Source organism: Molothrus ater, chromosome 16, assembly GCF_012460135.2.
Source record: "Molothrus ater isolate BHLD 08-10-18 breed brown headed cowbird chromosome 16, BPBGC_Mater_1.1, whole genome shotgun sequence".
Taxonomy (NCBI): Eukaryota; Metazoa; Chordata; class Aves; order Passeriformes; family Icteridae; genus Molothrus; species Molothrus ater.
This window is the reverse complement of record NC_050493.2, coordinates 10,044,413-10,066,788: the sequence shown is the minus strand read 5'-3', so window position 1 is coordinate 10,066,788 and position 22,376 is coordinate 10,044,413. Positions and strand designations below refer to the sequence as shown.

The window sequence follows — 22,376 nt, the reverse complement described above, 5'->3', positions numbered from 1 at the left end:
AAAGAAAACTCTTTACATTTTCTTTACTGTTCAGTGATGCTTCATAAGACTGTACTTGAAATGATAGCTCTTCTTGTTATAAACAATAGATACAGAGAGATTAAAAACATAAATATCAGCTCAACCTCTGACTGTGCAAAATATAGTCTAAACCAAGATGCAAACCCCATTGGGAATGGCTGCTACCTGAAACAGCAAGCTGACAGTTATCACATAATAATGCAGTTCCAGCATTAGATTAGTGAGTGAAATATGCTGATACTTCTCAGTTAATTGTAATGAAGTTCTCCTAACTGACATTAGCTGATGATCAGGCTCTTAGTTAAAAACCTACCATCGATCTCAATTTTTTTCTTAGGTTGTATAAATTGGATTCTGAATTTCTTCTGTGGGACACTAAAACTTAGGTCAACACCAATATCTCTTTTCAAGTCTGACTTTGGAGTCCCAAGGAAGAAGTGAAAGACAGCTTCACTAGGGATCCATGAATTCTCCTGAAAGAAAAAAAGATAATCACATTATTCATTGGCACACCATTTACAAAACAATCTCTCACACTGAGACAACAGATTGTTTGTGTGTGCTGTTTTGTAGATAAAAAGAGTATACACCTCCTATCAGCATCAGTAACTTGTATCCATCTTCCCATATATTGGGAATGGAATGAATAATAACACAGAGCTTGGAATGCAGAGGGTTGAATGTGCAGTGCTGAGATCCACCAGAATAGCAAACTGCAGAGTCCAACGTGCCAGTGGTACCTGAGCTATGTGGTCATAGGCAGCTTCCACCACGTACTGCTGCAGGCCTCTGTCTTGCTTAGTTAATGTCACAGCCACTCTCAAAGGTCCACTGAGGGGGAAAACCAAACCACTGGCTGGGTCAGGATAGGACATTGCAGAACACAGCTGCCAGCCAATAATCTCAGATACTAGTGGAAGACAACAGTTGAACATTCAATTAGAAAAGCAAACAAAGGAAACACGAAAATGAGCATTGCACTGTAGACCTTTTAGAAATAATATGTGAAAAAAGAAACTCTAGTGAATAAAACAATCTGTTATGGATATTTCAGAATGTCTTTGTAAGAAAAACATAATAGCTGGACTCACCTTCCTCCCAAGTGCAAGACCTGGTCTCTGTGTGGTCTTGGAAGACATCTATATCTTCTGTCTCATCCACAATTCTGAAGTAGAGTTTAGAGCTACAACCAAGAATTTTGAACAATAACTTAAAAGCAATTATGCTGAAGTTACAGCAATATTTAAACAAAATTGTCAGTTATATTCAAGAAAGTTAACAGTTACTGTTTTTGATGATGCCTGTGCTTAATCTTACCTGAAATTAATTATCTCCATAGATTCTTCTGGAGTGTTCAAGAAAATTTTGAGCTCTTTCCCTTTCTTCACCTGGATCCCCCCATCAAGACTAGTAGATGTCCTCATTCCTGTTAACCACTTTAGGCCAGCTTGTCCCAGAGTCCCCACAATTCCCATTTGGACAGAAAGCTGAACAAATGCACTGTTGAAAGATTCATGTACATGAAATGCAGTTTCTTTTTAAAGCGCTTAATTTAAACCTTTTAATAAATACAGCATTTGATGCTGTAACACAGTATATTCTATGATTAAAATCATGAACTATTTTTTTCAGGAAATAACTGAAAAGATTGCATGTACACCAACACACACTTTAAACATGGATTATGGTTTTACTGTGTCTCATAAGGAGGGGATTGGAATGCAGCTTTCAGCATGAAATATTAAGGAAGGGAAAACAATTAGAACTGAGTATCACAGGGCAAGTTTCTCTCTGTCTGTACAGCACTTAGTAAAGTTTAGTAACCTATTCAGTATGTATAAAAGCTAAAATAGCCATGTAAGGAAACACAGGGTTAAATCCTCCACTGGTTTGTGCATCCATAACCTGTAACAGCATTATTTGATCCCAAGAAAAATCCATTTGTCACATGTAGAACATTCCAAAAAATCATTTGCATGCAGCAATTCAGGAGTTTGATCTAGAGACAGAGAGGAATAGTCAGCTTAAACCAGTACTGGAATAACACAGTGAGAGTTCAAAATCAGACAGGCAGGACAGGAAAGCACTGCTGCCCTTACACCATGGCAACCATTCAGCAACAGAAAGATGATGACTGCTTTTGTTCTTCAGGAATCTCCTAATTAATTAATATGCACAAAACTTTCACATCAGGAATTGCTACTTTACATCAGGGACATGTGAAAGGGACACATTTGCAGCATTTAATACCTTGGCTTGATATATCCATTTAGAAAGAAGTTGGACTGTTGTTTGAAATCGGCATTCCCTTTGATTTTTATGTTGATTGCTGCTGAGGCATTGACTGCCAGTTGAACAGGAAAGCCTGAAATTGCTGGAAACTGCAGCTCTTCAGTGGCCAAGCTCATCCTTTTATTAAACTGGACCTCCTGACCCTGTGGTGAACAAAACCCAAACAAAACCCAGAATATTATTTTGCATAATAGAGTTAGCATTCAATAAATTTGTCAGATATAACTTTTGACTGCATCTGTCTATTGTAGAAATGTTTTTACCTGAGCTGATCTGGGACATAAAGAAGAAAGCAGCCCAAAGCCTGGCTATGGCCATGGCATGAGTCAGACACCAGTCCTACTCTAGTTAAAAAAAGAATTTGCATTTAAGCATGGATGGATTTGAATGAGAGAAGTAAGAACCATTAAACAGCAGAACAAATTTTGGCCTAATGTACTGAATGCTGTTTAAACCAAATATACGCTGGTGTCTTTTAGAGTTCAATTTAGAGAAATAACAAGTAATATTTTTTATCTTTAACATATCTGTCAGAAGGCAGTTTCTCAAGATATTTACTGTCAGATAGAAAAAAGGTTCCTTTTACCTTCAGAAGTTTGACGGCCAACTCAGCCAGATTTAAGGAATAATGTTTCATTTGTTTTCTGAAATCCTCACAATTTAAGAAGCTAAGTTCATTTCCAAAGATTTTCATGCTTAGCTCACATTTCAACGCCTCCTTTCTTACTGTTCTCTCAGTGAACTGACATGATAAAAAAAAAGAAATCAAAAGGAAGGGTGTTATAATTTCCTTTCAAACTCACAATTAACAATTCCTCAATGCAGCCTATGCTATCAGTAAAGAAACATTATGCTCCCTTCTACAAGTACTTTGGAGACCACTTAAGAGCCTGGATTAGTAGCTGTTCTTTCCAGCTACACTTCAGCTCCACAGCACACAAGCTGCCTGCCACTATGAACACTGGTCATGTCCAGTCTTAAGAGGACATCCAAAGGAGAAGTATTACAATACATACCCACAAACAGATGAAGCTTTGAAAAATACAATCTCAAAACAACATTAGGGATGCCTTGATTGCTAAATAAACTGCTAGGATGTAAAACTTTCACATTTTCTGTCCTTACAATTCTATGATAGCACAGCAACACAGTATCATGAGCTTACTCTCTAAGAAGAAACCCTATGAAGATGAGTCCAAGAAGAGAGATGATCTAAGACAAACTAAATGAATCACAGTCCCTGATTTTTCCAGCTAATACATCAACAACTGAAGTCAATTCTCAGAGCTTCCCTGTTGTGTACATAAAACAGAGCTCTCTCCAAAAATGAGTAAATTCACAAGGTGTCAATGTAACATCTGAGATCAAACTGGGAAGTCAGATTGCAAATAACAGGACTCAGGAACTCAACATCAAGCAGCTGTTTACAGTGCCACAGCAGTCAATTGACAAAAGGACATCAGCATAAAGGGAGCAGAGCTCAAAATAATGAGAGGAAGCCCAAAACACAGGCAATATAATCCCATGGCTGACTGTCATTGTTTTGAGACAATAAAACAATCTGAAAAAACCCTAAAGATCTGGCTCTTTGCTGCTCCATACTTTCTGCAGCTGTTAAGTTCTCTGCAAGTAAGCAGAACGAGTTACATGTGCTTATGGAAAGGAGTCACAGTAATCCAGAGCACTTGTCTGATGTGAGATGGGGCCCTGTGTTAGACTGGGAAATGTCATTAATTTTTCCAAGACCTATAGATTCAGTTACCTTTTTGACTAACTCATTCATCCTACTGTATTTTCTACCAAGACAGTTTTGGCTTGTTTTTCTCAGCTTTGGCTTGCCAGACTTGTTCACAAGATGATCACTGGGGCTATATTGCTTCAAAGTCGGGTTCCTCTGCTTGACTTTCTCTGCTGTCTCCACTGGAGTTTCTGACTTGTGGTTTCCTTCATTAGCATTTCCAAAAAAATAGTCACTGAAAGTAGAAGATTTCGGCCCAAAACCCTTCTCTATAAGAGTTTCAGCATTCTCCAATCGTACACCAACCTAGTGAAAAGCATGCAGCAGTGAAAAGCCTAACAGTGACACGTACAGGCCATGGCCAGTTCTAAAGCAGAAAAATCAAATATACAACCAGATATAACCAACACAAAAGATTTGCCAAGCAAGATCACAGCCTACGAAGTTTGGCATTCTTCCTCCTTCAGCATTCAATACTGGATATTCCAGTATTAAATCTTCCCCAAAAAATTAGATATGTAAAGCTTAGTCCAAAATAAAAATCCTTTTTCCTTCAGGTATTGAGGTCCATTTACACCATAATGGGCCAAAAGGGGATACTGCTATTTTGGCATGTTAAAAACTGTATTTTGGCTGGAAAACACTAACACATCCTTTTCATGCTCTGAAATAAGATTCTGTTTGGAAGTTTGCTTAAAACAGAATGACTAACATACATAAATCCAGGGTATGTGGCACTGAAAAAAAGTTTTGTTCTCTTGCAAGCTTAAACTTGAGACCTGCAGGCTACATTAAATACTTTCTTTCTTTCATGTGCACATTGTTACCTGGCACAGCAGGTAAAGATGATGAGGTCGCAGGCAGCTCATTGAAAGGTGCCAAGCACTGGAAGGTCAATGGCACTAGAACAGTAACTTCAGCTAAGTACAATTGTATCTATCTGTTAAAGCAATGGTGTCCCAAGGCAATCCATTTTCCACTGTACATCAGGAAAAGAAATCTTACCATCCTAAACAGGAGCAGTGTCTCAGGAAGCACTGACTTTAATGTTTCATTTGAATCAACAGGAGCTGAGTATTAGTCACTTTCCTAGTGCATGGCACTAGCAAATAGTGCTTTTATTTTGACTAAGCCCATTACACAAAGGACTCACCAGTCTGAGGCAACTGTGCTACAGCAGTGAAAAGCACATTTTGCTAAAGGAACTACAACAGGAAAGCAGAAAATTCTTTGTACTTCAATATTCCAAGTGTCACTTGAGGAGGGGGATAAAAAACTCCCACAATTAAAAAATCCATAAACTTGCCTCCAGGAGATTTATAGCCTGTCCCATGAAGTGAACAGTCAAATTTGTCATGACTGATCGTGGTAGAAAAGATGTAGGAGAAAAGACCACTGATGCTTCCATATTTGCACCTGCACCAGCTGCAATGGAAAATAGATGTCTGTCAGCTGGAGATCAGCTGTTCTCAAATATTTTGCAAAATTCATAATTCTTTGGAAAACTGTTACTCCACTAAATAAGAAGATGGTGAATGAAACATTGTCAACAGGTGAAAATATTTAACTTTTTAATAAAGCAAAGGCATTACTGTAAGTAACTTCCAGTTATTGGAATTCCATATTTACTGGATATTACTGGGTATTATCTCATTAACATCAAAAGGAAAGTATCTATAATGCACTGGAGGAAATGGACAGAAAATCAAAACGTAACTCTGAAAAACATCATCTAGCATTTGCACTAAAAATAAATGAACAGATAGTAAAACAGAAAGGAACTAGTGTTTGACTCTTTTCTTATACCAAAGACAGCACATGGATCAGGAGAAGAAAAAACATCCCAGTCCCCTGTTGCTGCAAAGGAAGTTAACTTAGGAAGGAATTAAAAGTTGATGTTCACAAAAATAATCTTAAGTGTTCATTGGTTCTTAGTCTCCTCTCTCACAAGATGCAAAGGTGTATGGTATCTGGTTTGCAGGAAATATATTTCATATGCTCCAATTACGGTCAAACAGAATCAAGCTTACATTTGCATATTTGGATAGTATTAAATCATAAAAATCAAAGTTCTCTGGAACAATATGTAAAGGGTCAGAAAAGCCATGTGGGATGTTAACAATCCATATGCTACAAAGTATTAAGTTCTAAAACTCCACATACCTGAGTGAAATGTGACATCAGAGTATGAGGAGTATTTCCATGTCTCCCAGTCAAAATCTTTGCTAAGGATTTCATCAGGAATAGAATCTCGAAGGTGCTCCTTCAATGGGTCATCTGTCTCCAGGAGCTGAGAGAGATGACTCCAAACAAAGGAGCCCACTAAAATTCAACAAAGAAAAGGATGTGGAAATCAGAGAAAAATTACAGGAGTCTTAAAAACAGATACAGGAATTTTTTATATATATACCACCATTAATTCTAAGCCATTCCCCTGACCACAACAGAATCCATTCATTTTCAGCATGATTAAAATCAGTCTGATGCATCTATTCCAACAGCCCCTTAAATAAAAAAAGGCACATACAATCAAACAATTGTGATTCAGAATTAGTATTTCTGTATGACACTGTGGAGTCCCAGCTCGGCCATGTATGTGCTGTGTCATGGGGGCAAATATTTCCCATATGTTCTAGAGTGTGGTTCCTAAATAGACGCTTTTTTGTCTCCCAAGGATAAAAGATATTAGGCTCCAGTGGTAGTTCAATGCACAGACACTGAATACTGATGTAACTGCATTTTTCACAACACAACATCTTTTCAAATTTCATTTTCTGAATGTGGAACTAAAAGCTAACATGTGCCCCATGCCTTCAAAAGCACTGGATATTATTTATTATTTATATTATAGAAACTTTATTCAAAAGTTTATTATATAAATTATTTAGCTGTCACATCAACAAAAGACAAAGGAAGGAAATTAAGAATATTCATGAGTACTGCATTAAATTGTTTGAAATACACAACATTTTGGATGGACTTGTACAGCTCCTTCATAAATCACACAAATTAAATTTTCTGCATGAAGTCACCAGGAGGAGTCACTGAGGGTACACCTTGACAGGATTTTGGAGGTGGATGCAATATCTCTCTCTCTGAACAGAGAGGAATGAGTGCCCTCCAAACCACAAGCCACATCAGCAGGTGAACACAATGCTGAGCCTGAACTCACAATCACTGCAGGAGACACAGGTCTGGACATAACATCCTGGGAATTGGATCCCAGCTCCAAGGCAGAGCTGGCCAGGATCCAGACACAGTGCAGACAGAGCCTGCTTTCATCTGCTTGCAAACAATCTTACAGATACCCTTCTCATGTTTGCTCCTTCTTGACAGATGTAAATGCAAGGATTATTCTAGAGGTACCCTTCACTGAACGTGGTGATACCATTTTAGAATATCATAACATTTTTTTTATGCCACTTGATTCTTTCTCAACAAAATGCAATTTGCAGTCATGAATTTGTATTTCTAATGCACTGAGCATCCATACATCCTCCTCAGGAGCCTTCAGTGAATAAAATGTTGCCAGTAGAAGGAACTAATTCTATGAAAAGTCAGTCCTTACTATTTCTAAACCACCAGTATCACAATTTCAATATAAAATGTCACAATCATACAAACAATTATTTAGAAACAATCTACAAAGCATTGAGATTAAATAAAAATTGACACAGATTGGTACCATTACACCTGCAAAGTGAATGTCACATTGAAGTATCAATTAGGAACATGTAAGACTTCAGAAAATGCTTGGCTGACCTTGGCTGGATGTTTCTTTCAGCAAAGTCTTTTGTACTTCTTTAAATAACTCTTCATGTGGACATTTCATTGCTATATAATAAGCAGCAATTCTTATTTCCACATCTTCACTGGTTGCTTGATACAGCTGAACTAATATAGCATTCTAAGAGAAAAATACAAAAAGATAAAGACAATTATGATTCACTCCCCTGCAACACCTCATGCACTTTCAGGTCCTGGTGGGTTTTTTGTTCTCAATGAGTTATTGCTACATTTATACCTTAAACAGCCTCATATCTGACAAAGCCACTTTGTGTAACATGGATACAAATGTATGTACATATTGCCTATACTACCTTATCCACAAAATAAATTTCCTGAATAAATTGTCATTATGACCTTGGATCCTACACAGACAAATCTATACAGGACTCTGCAACATAGAGCCTCCCCTGCAAGCACAACTGTTAAGGCTGGTTTCATTCCACCACATGGGAGACCCGTCTGTTGTATCTCTCATGCTACAGCCAATACACAGACAACAATGGCCATGGCCTTGTTCACAGTCTATGAAGATCATTATTTTTGGTCTCAATCAAAGAGCAGGCTAGCAACAAATTTATTCTGTTCAATATTTCCCCAGTATCAACCAAGATAACTTCTTTTGTGAACTGCCAGGAATTAAGAAATCAGTGACTGATACTACTAACATGTTTATTAGCATTTAACAGCCCCAGTCCACTCAGTTCAGCTAGACAATGGTGGGGGTATATGACAACATACAGACTTGATACTTTGAACATGTCTAATGAGCAACACCAAGCTTCATAACAGCAGAACAAGTGAATCGCACCAATCCATGTTGAAATTAAATTTTGAAAAGCCATAGAAAGGTGCTTCTCCAAGTGCAAGTCCATGTGGAGCTTCTTGTTCTTCTGGAGCAGGGCTGCCCACTTTGCCCAGGCCAGCACTCCTGGCATTGCCATTCTTGGAAGTATCAAGGTATTAGAGATAAACGAGTCTTGAACTTTCTTCCATTAAACCACTTAACAAAATGTTCTAACTATGGCAGTGTATTGCAAATCACAACGAGCTTCTCACATTAATACTTTATGTTTCAGAGAATGAAACAGTGAAACAGACTATGGGGAAAATCTAGTCCTGTGGGTTCTCAGCCATAATCCTTGCAGACAGAAGGCACCCAACTGCAGTGCCTAATTAAGAAGTCCCAAACACTGGATGTGTTACCTCAACTGTAGCAAAGCTCGTTATAGGTTTGCTCATCTGGGTGGTTCTACCCTCTTCTCCAACAGCAGAGGGGCTCTGCTGGAACATGTCTACACTTGTTCCTTGTCCATCTGTGCATTTTGTAACTATTCCAACAAGTCCCAAACGTGTGGCAGTAAATCACTCACCCTGAGCGAGCAGGGAATGCGCCGGAAGGCCTGGACAGCGGCGAGGCGGATTTCCATGGGATGGCTCCTGAGGGCAGCGCACGAGCTCAGAGCAGGAGCCAGCGCAGCCGCTGCCAGCCCCGCATTCCCGATGGCTTTCAACACCAGCTGCATCTGGAAATGCAGAGCAAGGTAGAACAGAGAGCTCTGCAAGTGCTGGCAGCTGTACATTGAATTTCATGGCACTAGCATTTTCTGTGCAAAAATCTGTTTAAAATGATTAATAGTGATTTGGGGAGTTTACTGCAGCCCCTATTGTACCACCTATACCCTGGCTTTGCTGGGAGGACAAGACCCATATGGACCACAGTTCTATTCTGACACCATGTGGCACTGGTAAGTAGAACCTGCCTTAGACCTGGGGGAATACAAAAATATTTTTTAAATATTTTGCAACAGAAAAGCAAAAGTCACAAATTTTACATACTGGAAAGGTTTTTCAAGTACTTTGATATTTTGTCCCTTTTGATCACAGATACTTTGACATTTTAGTGATTCAACATAGAATTCTGGACAGAATAATTAAATTAAAATAATAATTTGTCAACAGATATGTGTTCTTCACATTGCTCAATGGTATGAAGTTTGCTTCATCAGGAAATCCAAGGCTTTTCTTTATTTCCACACACAAGAATACCCATACTGATACGTTCTACTTGTCAGATTACAAAGTTTTATCAGCTCATTCTAGCAAGGAATATTCATTTACTAAGCTTGTATTCATGGCTGTCTGGAAATCCAATGAATACCATTTTCATCAAACAGGTTCTAGACCATAAAGGGAACAGAAAAGTAAAGCCCTTTATCATGTGCCTCTGTACAACCAATACCTTGCTGAGATGTTCTGCATCTTGCACAGTACAGTTTCCTCCCAAAAATTTCCCAAGAGTCCTCATTACACTCTGCACAGCAGGTACAACACCACAGGAGCTGTGAGCTGAACAAAACCGATGTACAAGAGCAGTTACTCCCAAGAAGCAGCTCTGGCTTGCTCTAGGTGACTTCAGCAAAGGCTGTAAACAACCACAAAAAGAACAAGGTGTTTCAGAAAAATAATAAGAATGACTATTGTGACATACCACAGATTATAAATGTATCAAAATATTTACATACTCAAATTCAACCTCAACAAAATTACCCGGACAGAGCTTTGTATAAATCTGTGAAAAAGACTGTTCCTGTAAAACACAAAAACTATGAGTCACCTAGAGTAATTACAAATTGAAAAAACAACATCCACTCACAGCAAGAGATTCAATCATGCCCGAGGTGGGATTAGGAATGAATGCAAATGACCAGAAGAAATATTCTACTTTGTCTTCTTCAACTTCTCCAGAAGCTATGAGGTCTTTCATTAGGACAACACATGCCTCTGTGGCACAAGATGGGAGAGCATCTATTAATGGTTGCCTGTAACACAAGAAAAAAGTACAGGAAACTTAAAATGACCAAAATACTTAAGAATCACATAACAAGTACATTGAGATGGGCTTCTTTCAAAGTAAATAAGTGTCCAGTGGCTTAGCAAATTCCAGATTCCACAGAAATCAAAATTAACTTCTGGTATAGTGGCCTTATAGAAATATGTTTCAGACAGGATGTGATGGAAGTGCATTGGTGTTTCAATAGTACCTAACCAGATTTTCAAGAAAATATTCAGTTTCTTTCCCTGAGAATTAAGCCACATCATATCCCAGCTTTGACTTCTAAAGACTGAGGTACCTTAAAGCACTGACTTTTTATTAAGGTGGTTTTTACCTTTCATTTCTTCTGTAGCATAAGTAACAAATTAAAATATTAAAACATTAAAACTGAATTGACCAGCTTTTACTTCCTGAGCTTTTTCAGACCTTATCTAAGGGGAAAGCTTCCACCAGCATGACAGACAATATATATTTCAGGTCTTAAGAGTCCTTCTGTAAATATTCTGTACCTGCCTCCTATACTGATGGAAGGACACTTTTGCATTAACTAGAAAGTAGTTAAACGAGATGGGGTAGAAGAATCAGAGTGGGATCTGCATGGGATTCTCTTTCACTCCTAAATTTAATAACCATGTCCTGAGTAAAATTAGTCTAAAGGTAATATAAAAGAGGCAAAGTAGTTTAATTACTATCTAATACTGAAGAACATTAGCTTGACTATTTATCAAAGGATGATAATAAACCTAACCCAAAATAAAATTTGCTCCTTGTGCATCAAGTAAAGATATTGTAGTGAACATAAACCTTCGCATTAGATTAATTTCAAACAGGCTGATGACATTTTGTTCTGAAACCAAGTAAAAGAATTGCAGCATTATTTTCAATTTTATGAAGGGAATGTACTGATTTTAATAATACTGGATTAGTATTTCTGATAATCTCAAATCATTAGATCAGAACTATTCCTGACTAGGCAGAGGAGTCAGGTCTTGATCTTCAAAGCCACAGTTCTGCAATTGCCATCCAAGCCATGACTCAGGTTTTCCCATTCACATTGCTTCGGAAACAGGAAATCTGGCTGTGGGAATAGACAAATCTATTTTGTGCATAACATTCGTTCAGTGAGGAGAGAATGTCATCCCACCACAGAAACAAGATCTGCAATACAAATTATTCCTTTAAAATGCTTCAAATTTAAATCCAACATTTGGGCACAGATTAAAAACATTTAAATATTTGCAAAACATTTTTTTCCTGTATGTTTTTGAATGCAATTACTAAAGAAGACTTACCAATTGTCTCTGCACTTGAATGATGATCTTTGCCATAGTGCTCTTAAGGCCTCAAGAGAAAGGTGTCGAAGCTCAAACACGAGAGTCATGAAAAGGTCTGCAGTCTGTAAGTGCACAACAACAAGTGTAATATTCCTGCTGTGCAGAAACCAGCTTCAGAGAACAGAGCACGAGGTTATGCTGGCATTGCCATTGATTTGCAATGTAACCTGAGACTGAACCCTCTTCCTTCCCTGTGTCCTTACAATCCTTCCTCATTTGCTTTTCTCTCCAGACTGCAAATGTATATGGAGAAGGGCTTTTGCTTTGGACGTCAGTCAGTCCCTCAGACAACAGCTCTCAGTGACCACCACACAAACCACTGGCATACAAATTAATAATAAGCCAAAATGCAACAGTGTGGCTACAATCCAGAAGAGAAAGTCAATCTTCTCTGAGACTGTATGGCAAGATCCTGATTTATGACCGCAACTGCTGACAGCTTTGACACAAATGAAAAAATGGTCAAGCTAACTGTATATTAATCTTAGGTTTATGTGAAAGATCATTTAACTGAGGTTTGGGCAACACTTAGGAGTTTCAGTTGAGAACCCTTGGGCTGTGAGAAATGATTCCATCTTACTGGGGAAAAGCCCAGGCAGAAGTGTCCTTACCTCTGCAGGCAGCATAGAATTAGCTGAAAAAATAGAGACAGAAAAACTGTTCTTTCTCACTAAGAGGAATTGTTACATCATACAGCAGCTATTTTTCCTGGCATTTTAAATGCCAAATAGCTCATGGATGTATTCCTCTGAGACCTGATCCAAAGTTGAAGAAAGAAGATAGGGTCTCATTACTTGAAAAATTAGCAGAATGTTCAATAGAATATCCTGTATGTTCATGTTAACTGAACTTTATAATGTGGAAGTTTTAAACATGATCCATGTCAGATTCACTTCAATGCTTTATTCACCTCAGATGTGAAAGGCCTAGACATAGGACTAAATTTATGGTTCCAAAGAAAACATTTTTCTTTACATAAAAATCATACAAAGTCTAATTTCACTAGTCACATTTCCAAAGGTTTGGGGACAGACCTAATTTCACCTTCTGAACTTCCTTCCAGGAGCCACTCCCAAAAACAATGAAAACATGGAATAACCCAGTGCCAGCATTCAATCTTAATTTAAGACTGCCATGCCATTTTCAGTAACAAGAAGCTGTCTTTCAGTAAGAAGGCTGAGTAATTTCTTACTGTTTCGTTTGATAGGCTGAGGGAGCAATTTGTCAGATTCCAATAAAGATATAGTTTATGTTTTTATTCTTTTAGGATTTATATTATTCTTAGAAATAATATATAATTTAATCAAATTAACACCTGTTCTTGTATGTGAAGCCCCACCTATGTATTCCAAGCCTGGACACTATGGAGCTAGTGAATTATAATAATAATAATTTTTGAAAGCATTTCTAAAGCATGGGCCCTATGTGCATTTTTCCACAGGCAAATCTACTGGGGGGCAGGGGATCCCCACAGATCTCATCACAAGGAGCTGTGTGTGCAGCTGCTGTTGCTGAGCCCAGGTGGCCCATCAGCTGGAGCTGCAGCACAGGTCAAGATAAAACTGCCAGACTGATTTACTTTCAGGTGATACAATTTTGGACTGTAAACTGACTTCATTCTGCTTCACACCTGCTGACTAGACAAGCTCTCATCTAATAACTCCATGCAAAATTTTGCAGAGAAGCAGCTATTTTTACTCTCTATTAATAAATCTTTAGAATGAACTCTCTGACCAGGTGGGCTGTTTTCATTTTTTAAGGTTGGCTGCATTGAAATTGAGCTGTCATTGCAAATTCCTCTCTTTGTAGTATCATAATAACAAACTACGTTCAAATCTGACTCCTGTTCCCACCTCTGAAAGAAACATAAGAAAGCCTGGCTTTTATTCTACATAGAAGCTTGATTATCCTTCTACCTTCAGACCTGCTGTATTTTAAAATAATAAACTAGGTAAAAGCAAGCAGTTAGAATGCCCTACAAGGAAAAAACCCCAAAAACCAGAACCAAACAAAAATGAAAGATCATGCCCTGAGAGTAAACTTTTTTGGGTCAGTCTGGGGTCCAGGAGCAAGGCAAAGCAAATCTGACATACTCTTGCATACACAGCCACATTCACCAGAGCTACTGACCAAGCACCAAATCCCAGCCAGGCACTGGAAATGCAGCCCCTGCAGAAGTGGTGCGACAGGCTTCTCTCCAGCCTCTCTCAAGAGGGTCCCTTCTCCCCATCTCTTTTTCCATTCTTTGTCAGCAGGCAGCTTGTTCACTTAATGGTCCATTAGCTAATCTACATCCACACTGAAATTCAATCTTGTCTCATAATAGCATTAAAAAATTAAACAACAACTTTGCTTCCTTGGAACTGACACCATCTCCACCTCCATTTTCTCATCCCTTCACTGTTTTCCCCAGAGTTGGAGGTTTTCCCTTCCATTTATTCTTGGTTTTGTGTCCTGAAAGAAATGCATAATCTCATCTCATTCAGAGTCAAACAATAAAGGGACAAACAAGCTCTACATGCATAACAGTGCAGCTGTCTCCCAAGCAACACTGTGGGCATTCCCATAACTTCTTTCTTGGCCCAAAGGACATTTCATTGGTTGAAATGAGGGATGATAAAGATTCTCTTTGAAATGTCTGGTCACACAGAAAGAACACCCTGAAACAGTGAAAATGGTTGACAACCAATCAAACCCTGTGCTGGGACAGGCACATGATGAATAATTCACTTCTCTTTTAGGCAGTGGCACAGACAGCAGCCACTTGTGCTAATCTTAGTGACTGAAAAACCAAATTTCCCACACATGAAGCCAGTCAGCCTTTCTGGAGGCAGAAGTGACATCCCACTGTTACTGGGGAAAATCATCTCCCATTCTTTCAGAGACACTGAATTAGGAATGTTCCATAGAAGGTAGGATTTACACAGTTTCTCAGATCTCCAGGAGTAATTTCTTTCTTCAACATTTTCCAGGCAGTATGTGACTAGACCTTCTAGTCTGTGCCTAAATGCTATTTCATACTGCTGTACAGTGACAATCACATGGAATTAAGCATTATCCTTTCCCAAGAGGAAGGTCTGCTCTTATTCTATATTAGCACCAACCATTATTGTATGACTCTCTTAGCCCTCCACAGCCCCAGTCTCCACAGCATGCAGCTAAAAGAGATGGCAGACCTGCTTATAAGTCAGAGACAAAAGCTTATCCCAAATATTGCAACACCCACAAAGGCCACCTGCTGCTTTCTGCTCAGCCCCATGCCCAGGCTCTAGTCAGGCTGTGATACCAGGTCAGCTATGACCTTACTCCCAACTCCTAAGACATTGGGAGTAAGGTCTGGGGCTGGAATTTATCACAGCTGATTGAAGGTGATGGTTTCAGCAACTGTGACTTATCCTGCTCCACCCTGTGCCTTGCCCTGAAGTCTCACACACAAAACATGAACACCTACCTGTGCTCATGAATCACAGGGGACACTAAGAGAAGGATGAACACACCCAGGACATCACTGCAGAGCTGCAATCCAGCACTGCACTTGTCTCCAGTCCCCATAAAGCCTCTCCTCCATCCCTCAGTATCTGTGTCCAGCCCGGGGAATGACAGGAAGAGCTTCTGTTCTTTGACATAGGATTTATCTAAACAAGGAAGGTGAGTGCCTTCCATGCTGGGTCTGAAGGTTTCTGTTAACATCACTTGTACCTATGTGCATTCACAGGAGAGATCTCAGTCTCTCTGCACAGGAAATAACCCTGCTCCAAAGTAAAACAGTCTGACAAGAAGCTCAGAGGACAGGAAATATATCAGCAATGAGATGACTAAACTTATCAGTGGCAAATTCATGGAGCCATCAATGCCCTGTTTAGTGCCTTTACCATTAGACCATACCTCTTTTCTAGTAATATCCTGACCAAAAATTACTTAAAGAGTGTTTTCTTCTGTTTTCACATTTACATTTTTTCCCTTATTTTTCTCTGTAGGAGCTTTACTACTAGCAAGAACCACTCTATTTGAAGGATATGGGATTTGAAGTGTCCTGTGTTTGCCCTCAGCTGATCTCAGGTGAACAGTGATTAAGCACCATCATCCATTGATCTTTCTGTATTGTACATAGCAGGTGTTCTTAATAACCTCTGAATTTCAGAGATGGGGATCTTCATTTCAAACACAGAGAAAATTACTGACTGATTCAGCTGCTGCCAAATACAACACCCAAGTGAGCTAAGGAGACAGGCAGACCCTCATCTAGAATGATGGTCATCATGAAAAATATTTAAGCCACTGCCTGTTCCACATGACCAGAAGATTCCACCCTATCTTAGCAGCATTCACCAATGAAAATGGTCAAGGGGGCAGAGATTCCCTCTGGACCCAAGCAGCAGCCCCAGAAAACACCATGGTTGTTAGCAGAGTTCATCAGAAGCACAAGGAACCTGCCAGCCAAGACCAAGAGGCAAGGGCTTCATGTGCCAACTGTTTTGAGGGGATGAGGCAATATAAGGATGGCAGAACTCCAACAAACATGGAACAACAGCACTGCCAGGGGCAGTATTACACACCAAAGCTGTAAAAGATGTGTATTACTATAAAGTATCAAAACCGCCAGTGACAACCCAAACCAGATACTTTCTATGCTTTTGTTTTTTCACAGCAAAACAAAAATTTGGGACATTTTCCTTCAGATTCATTTAGAATATAGGTCAAAATTGCTTTTGCCTAATCAGAGGGCTACAGTATGTTTTAACTCCTCAGTGTGATTTACTGTTTATATAAGAAAGCAACATTTCAAAGCATTTTCTCTTTTCTAATTCCACATTTAAAAATGTCCAAAACAATGGAAGGCTTCAGTATTTGAAAATTGCTGCTCTCCTGGTCACCTCTTATCTGTGCAGGAGAATTCTCAGCCCACAAAGAGCCTCCCAAGGAAGCAGAGGCTGTACAGCTTACCTCATAACTTGCACTGTGTGCTAAGCAAAGCTTCCACACCAGTTCAGTCACTTCTGCTCCAGTGACCTCCCTCTTAGTTACCTCCCTTTCATAGAGAATGTCAGTCACATACAGATCCTCAGAGTCCCCTGGAATAAGGAACATAAAGGAAAAATCCCATCTCTGGTGATTGCTGGCCATTTGCTATCATTAACCCTTTATGCAAGGGGAAACTTCCTCTCTGAGCCTTTATTTCTCCCTGTATGAATATTAACATGAGTGCAGTCAGCTTGAATTTAAGAACACAACAAAACAAAGACAAGTGTAACCCAAAAGAAAGAGTGAGGGAAACAAGACAAAGATACACATTAAAAAAAGCCCTATTTTTCACCCATCCATCTCTTATTATGGCCTTGACATTTGTCACCTTTTCCAACATCATCTAATCATTAGTCCCACACTTCAACCCCCCAAAAAGTGAACAGGAGATCTAAATGCAAAGAAAAATAAATGGCTTGGCTCTGAACCTCTTCCTGAGGAAAAATTCTATCATCTTACGTTTGTATAATTACAAACAAACTGTTCTGGAAATTTGGGGGTTCCTTTAAAAAAAGAACCAAGCAATTATTTAGAAACAGACAAAAGACATGTTCCTCAACATTTAGAGTTCAACTTGGAAATCATTCCTCAGGCAAGCTACTTGTTGACTTCAGTAAAATAATTTTCCTAAGGAGAAACATATAGGGCAAAGAAGGAGCAAAAATTAAAACAGTTCTCAGACATAGCATGTCCTTAGTTCCATTAGGACTTAAAATTATTTAGTCTCCATTTATATAAAAACTAGGAATTGTCCACAGACCTGGGAAGGCTGATGCTCTGCATACAAGGGGACTAGGTATGTAAAGCAGGTAACGGGGAGCTAGCCAGTACAGACCATCGCTGCTGGAAACCTACCCAGTTTTGGAGATCACACAGTTTTGTTATGGCAGGCCCAAGCCCCCAAAGAAGGGACAGCTCAGGCCAGCCTGTAAAAGCATCCTCATTAAAGCAGTTTAATCCATTAAAGGTGAAAATCATGGGTGCAAAGAGTTCTCACAGGCAAGACAAAGTCACAATATTTTTCTAGGAAAAGAATTTACTTTACTTTAGCAGAAGCACAGTTACCTTTACTGTAGAGTGTCTCTGTTTCCACGTGCAAGAGTTTGAGTGCACACCGGGTCTGTGTCTCTGCCCCGCTGCCCTGCTGAGGGAGCAGCGTCGCGCGGTCGGACTCGGTGCATTTGGCCTCCTCCAGGACCCCATCCCTAATGCTCTGGACACATTCCAGCTGGGAGGACACAATCTGCTGTTCAGACTGAGAAAAACAGATACTTCAGGAAGATTTTTGATGACCTGTGTCAGCCTACCCAAGCCTTCCTCTCCCAACTACACAGAGGATTCCAGTAGTGGGATAGTGGGAAGTCTCTTGTCCACACCTGTGACAATGCCCAGCCTGTGGAGGTTAATGCACTCCTAATTTTAGCCTAGTTTTTCAACACTGAAAAAAACTGCTATTAAGAAGTTTTTTAACTGCTGTTAATTGACACCAGGATCAAATGGTGTCAATTCATTTCAATTCACAAAGCCTCAAAGTTAATCAGAGATTTTTGGTCAGCAAAGTAGAAAAAAGTAAAAGTCTGATAAATTATGAATAGCTACTACAACACAAGAAACAGGTGATATTCACCTAACAAAAATAGCACAAGATCCAAACATTGACTGTATTTTCTGTCCGCAGTGGAAAGTTGCAGTCTGATATTTAGAAAATCTTCTATTTTTCCAAAGTTTTCTACAAATAATAACCTTATTTTTCTGATGTATTTTTTCTTACAGCTCTCAATTCCTCCCTTCCACAGACTATTTTCAGTTTACCACTGTAAAGTAGTCTAATGAGAGTTTAACTCAGGTGCTAACAGCCTCTTGCATTTATACTTTAACATTCATCAACTACAATGCAAATTTGCATTGAAACAAATTCTGTGAATAACAGACATTACAGGGAAAATAATATTCATCATTTCTTTGCTAAGAACCCGAGTTTGGGCAGACACTCTCTTCAAATGAGTCAAAAGCAAGAGTCAGTGTCATTCTCCAAAACTTACTGACACATGAGGAAGAACAACAGACTGCACAGAAGTCAAACCAGAAGAGCGATGGGAGCAGAGGTTTAAGTCCTTTGTCTTTACAAGAATGGGACCCTTTTGCTGATACCTGGTTGGGCATATTCCCAGGACATCCACCTAGTAACAAACATACACTGTTGAGTCACACATGCACACAGAAAATACAAGGAGATAGTGTAGGTTATTGCAATTAGTTTTAATAATTACCTTTTTTGTAATAACAACAGAGATCTAAATTCTCCATTGCAGAAGACTAGTTTTGTCACAAAAGCCATGAAAAGGGAAATAATTTTAAAGGCCTTGGTCAAGTCTGTAGTAGCCAGGCTCTATTGGTTTGTTTACTTTCACTGCATTATTCTGAATCAGACAATTACAGACATATGCTTTTCCATTTAAAATGTTGTGGGCATGCAGGGAAGCATTAATTCAGAAGAGCATTACTAGGCAGAGTAACTTCAATTATGTATGGGTGTGCCAAGCCCTGCTATAGAACATCTCTAAGCACTGACACGCAGCAGTAGCCCGAGATAATTTTAGAACAGTCACAAGAAGCAATCAGATGACTGCCACTATCTGCTGAACCAAGTGACAAAACCCTTCATTTATTTACAAGTGGAGTAGACTTAACATGTACAAGAGCTAGAAGTCACCTCAGAGCATGACTGACAGACTCACCTCCTCAACAACAGCACCAGCAGAGAATTCTGGTGCTGTCTGCAGCACACTGAGAATGCCTCGCTTGATGTTCAGTGCCCAGGTCTGTTCAGTCCTCACAGGACAGAGCTTCAGAACTTTCCCATCATGGAAAGAAAAATGAAGAGGATGCTGTTCCAGTATTTCTCTGTGATGAAAAAGTTTATCATTTCTTGCTTCAAAGAGTGCGAGTCGATTTGTGACATTAGACTCAGATTTTCCTCAACAGAGCTGTTCTTCCACAATGCATCTGTCTCACTCTGTATCTCTATTCTTTACAGCAAGCCTCTATTCTTCATAAACTCAGCCTAACCCAAGGAGTCCTTAAAAAAACCCTGTGAAACCCTAAAAACAAATCTGCTCAAGATAATTACATCATTCTCAAAATCACTGCAACGCGTAATAATAGCAGTCCTGGCAAATTATTTATAAGTAAATGTACTTAATGGCAATGATTCTTGTTTAATTAAGAGAGAAAATCCATTTTATTATTTAAAGTGCCTTTAGCTTTGGTAGGCATGTCGGAATTGCAAAGTAACTGCACCACGCCTCTTCAGCTGTGATGCACACAAGAACTTTGCTTCCCAATTAACCCATGTCTTCCTGCTCTGCTAGGTGTGAATACTCAGGCTCTATCCCAAACTTATTCCCCAATCCCTGCTGTTAGTACACTTCCTAATGGCTTTTACTATCCCAGATTGAGAGTACAGTATTTTCTACCTTTGCAAGGGATCACTTTTTAACATTGATTTTCACTCCTAATGTAACATACTTTAGTCATATATATTCCCTCTAAATGGGGAAAAAAAACATCCAAAGGAAGAATTTTATTGTAGCCCAATGGTCAGCTCCCATACAAGGAGCCAGACAGTTCATCAGCACATTAACTGGGACACTAACTGTTCATCTAGTCAATCAGTCACAAAGTAAAACTTTAATATACAACATCTGGATAAAGTCCTTCCAGAAGAGACTGGGCATGTAAGATAAGGGTTTCTGAACTCCCAGGCAACTGAGCCTGTTTTTGCTACTATCTGTGGAGATTACATGCATGTTCAGAGGACAAGCTAGACTACTGTATATTCACAATAGGCTGAGGCAAATGCTAATAAGGCTCACTTGTCTGAATAATTATTCTGAATAGCCAAGCTTCACTGAATGCTTTCTTTGCTACCTCTCTTTTTTGGCTTCTCTGCAAACAATACACAACTGCTCTTACTGCTATGAAAATCTTGCAAATAACTTGACAGAAGATGTGCCTGTACACTCATTTGAGCTCTGATACCACTGCCCATAGGGAGAACACAAAGTTCTTCCTGATGAATATAAAAAGCAATGCATTTACCCCAAGCTTGCTCTTTTTGACCCTTTGAATTGAGTCAATTACCTCAGCTCTCAGTGTTCTTTAAAGGCTGAGAATCCAAGTGGCAGGACAAAGAGGAAGATTACAAGGCTGAGCTTAATCAGACAACAGAACTGCTTTTTTTTTGATGAGACAAGAAGCATCAGCTCTCTGGGAAAATGCCAGACTTCCACAGTTTGAGATCTTTTTGTATAGCCATCTATACTAGAGACTATACCTTGGCAAGTCAATGAGAAACATTGACATATGTTATGAATGAGCTACTAAACCCAAAAACAGAAAAGGAAGAAAATCTCATTAGACAAATAAATGAACTATAAATACCTTGGAAGAAAAAAACACAAAGTTTTGCCTTACAGGAATCTTTTAAACCAAGAACTTCTGAAATGTACTACAACACTCTAGAGCCTGTAGAAGTAACATCTCCAGCTCTGAGAGCTGTGATCCACACATGCTGCTAGAGGCCTAGTAATTTGCACTCAAAATAATTGGAACAAAGGGATGAAAGTTATGCTGAAGAAAAACCTGTTTGCACCAATGCCTCTCATTCTCTCATTTTTGCTTATGGTGCTCATATCTGGATCCTCATCTAAAAAAAAAAAAAAAGAAAACCCCTAAAACTAAGCAGAGTACAAAGTAGAGTGAGCAGCGTCCAGTCAAGCTGCTCCTAAGCCACATAGTTTCAAAAAACCCCAAAAAACAGACCAATTAGAAGGTTTTCTACCTTAGACTGTCCATTTCCATCAGAGACTCCTCTCTGGATGCAAAACTTTTCTTAATCTGTACATCTTGCACCTAGAAGCAAAGATTATAGGCAACATATTTCATTGTCAAGAGGAACTTGTGGATTTATCACATCGCGATATCCACACCAAACATCACAGACTATGAACAAAGGTTCAGTGCTGCAACCAAACTGCATTAGCCCTATCTTCAGGTGGCATATCTGAGGCAGTTTCCAGAAAGTTCTTCTGTGAAGAAGTTTCATTCACTATTAAACCCATTTTATACAGCAGTGTTATATCCCTTTTACCATCAAATCACTAACCAGTTAATTTTTATCCATGTGCTAGGACAGGGATAACTGTGCTCTTCTTTGTTGGCCTCACGTGCATGTATTTAGTAGACACATGTCAAGCCCCCAGCAAAACCAGTGAATTACCCCCTCTGTTAACCTGAAGGAAAACCCAGGCAGCTGAGAAGTTGATTTTCCCTGCTGCCCCTATAG

The 22,376-nt window shown here is 39.2% G+C and overlaps 1 protein-coding gene across 1 annotated transcript in view; it reads right to left on the bottom strand.

Moving 5' to 3' along the window:
* LOC118692613 (uncharacterized) overlaps positions 1-22,376 on the bottom strand; it is a 72,850-nt gene that overhangs the window by 45,824 nt on the left and 4,650 nt on the right. Inside the window, exons 4-22 of the mRNA XM_054516598.1 lie at positions 21,873-21,943; positions 19,768-19,933; positions 19,072-19,209; positions 18,095-18,284; positions 16,952-17,079; positions 11,966-12,069; positions 10,494-10,659; positions 10,080-10,262; positions 9,211-9,363; positions 7,814-7,958; positions 6,215-6,373; positions 5,358-5,476; positions 4,076-4,357; positions 2,900-3,055; positions 2,272-2,456; positions 1,339-1,521; positions 1,113-1,204; positions 762-931; positions 335-494 (exon numbers count right to left, since the gene is read on the bottom strand). Of these exons, the coding sequence (XP_054372573.1) occupies positions 335-494; positions 762-931; positions 1,113-1,204; positions 1,339-1,521; positions 2,272-2,456; positions 2,900-3,055; positions 4,076-4,357; positions 5,358-5,476; positions 6,215-6,373; positions 7,814-7,958; positions 9,211-9,363; positions 10,080-10,262; positions 10,494-10,659; positions 11,966-12,069; positions 16,952-17,079; positions 18,095-18,284; positions 19,072-19,209; positions 19,768-19,933; positions 21,873-21,943 (2,950 nt within the window). The remainder of the gene's footprint in view (positions 1-334; positions 495-761; positions 932-1,112; positions 1,205-1,338; positions 1,522-2,271; positions 2,457-2,899; positions 3,056-4,075; positions 4,358-5,357; positions 5,477-6,214; positions 6,374-7,813; positions 7,959-9,210; positions 9,364-10,079; positions 10,263-10,493; positions 10,660-11,965; positions 12,070-16,951; positions 17,080-18,094; positions 18,285-19,071; positions 19,210-19,767; positions 19,934-21,872; positions 21,944-22,376) is intronic.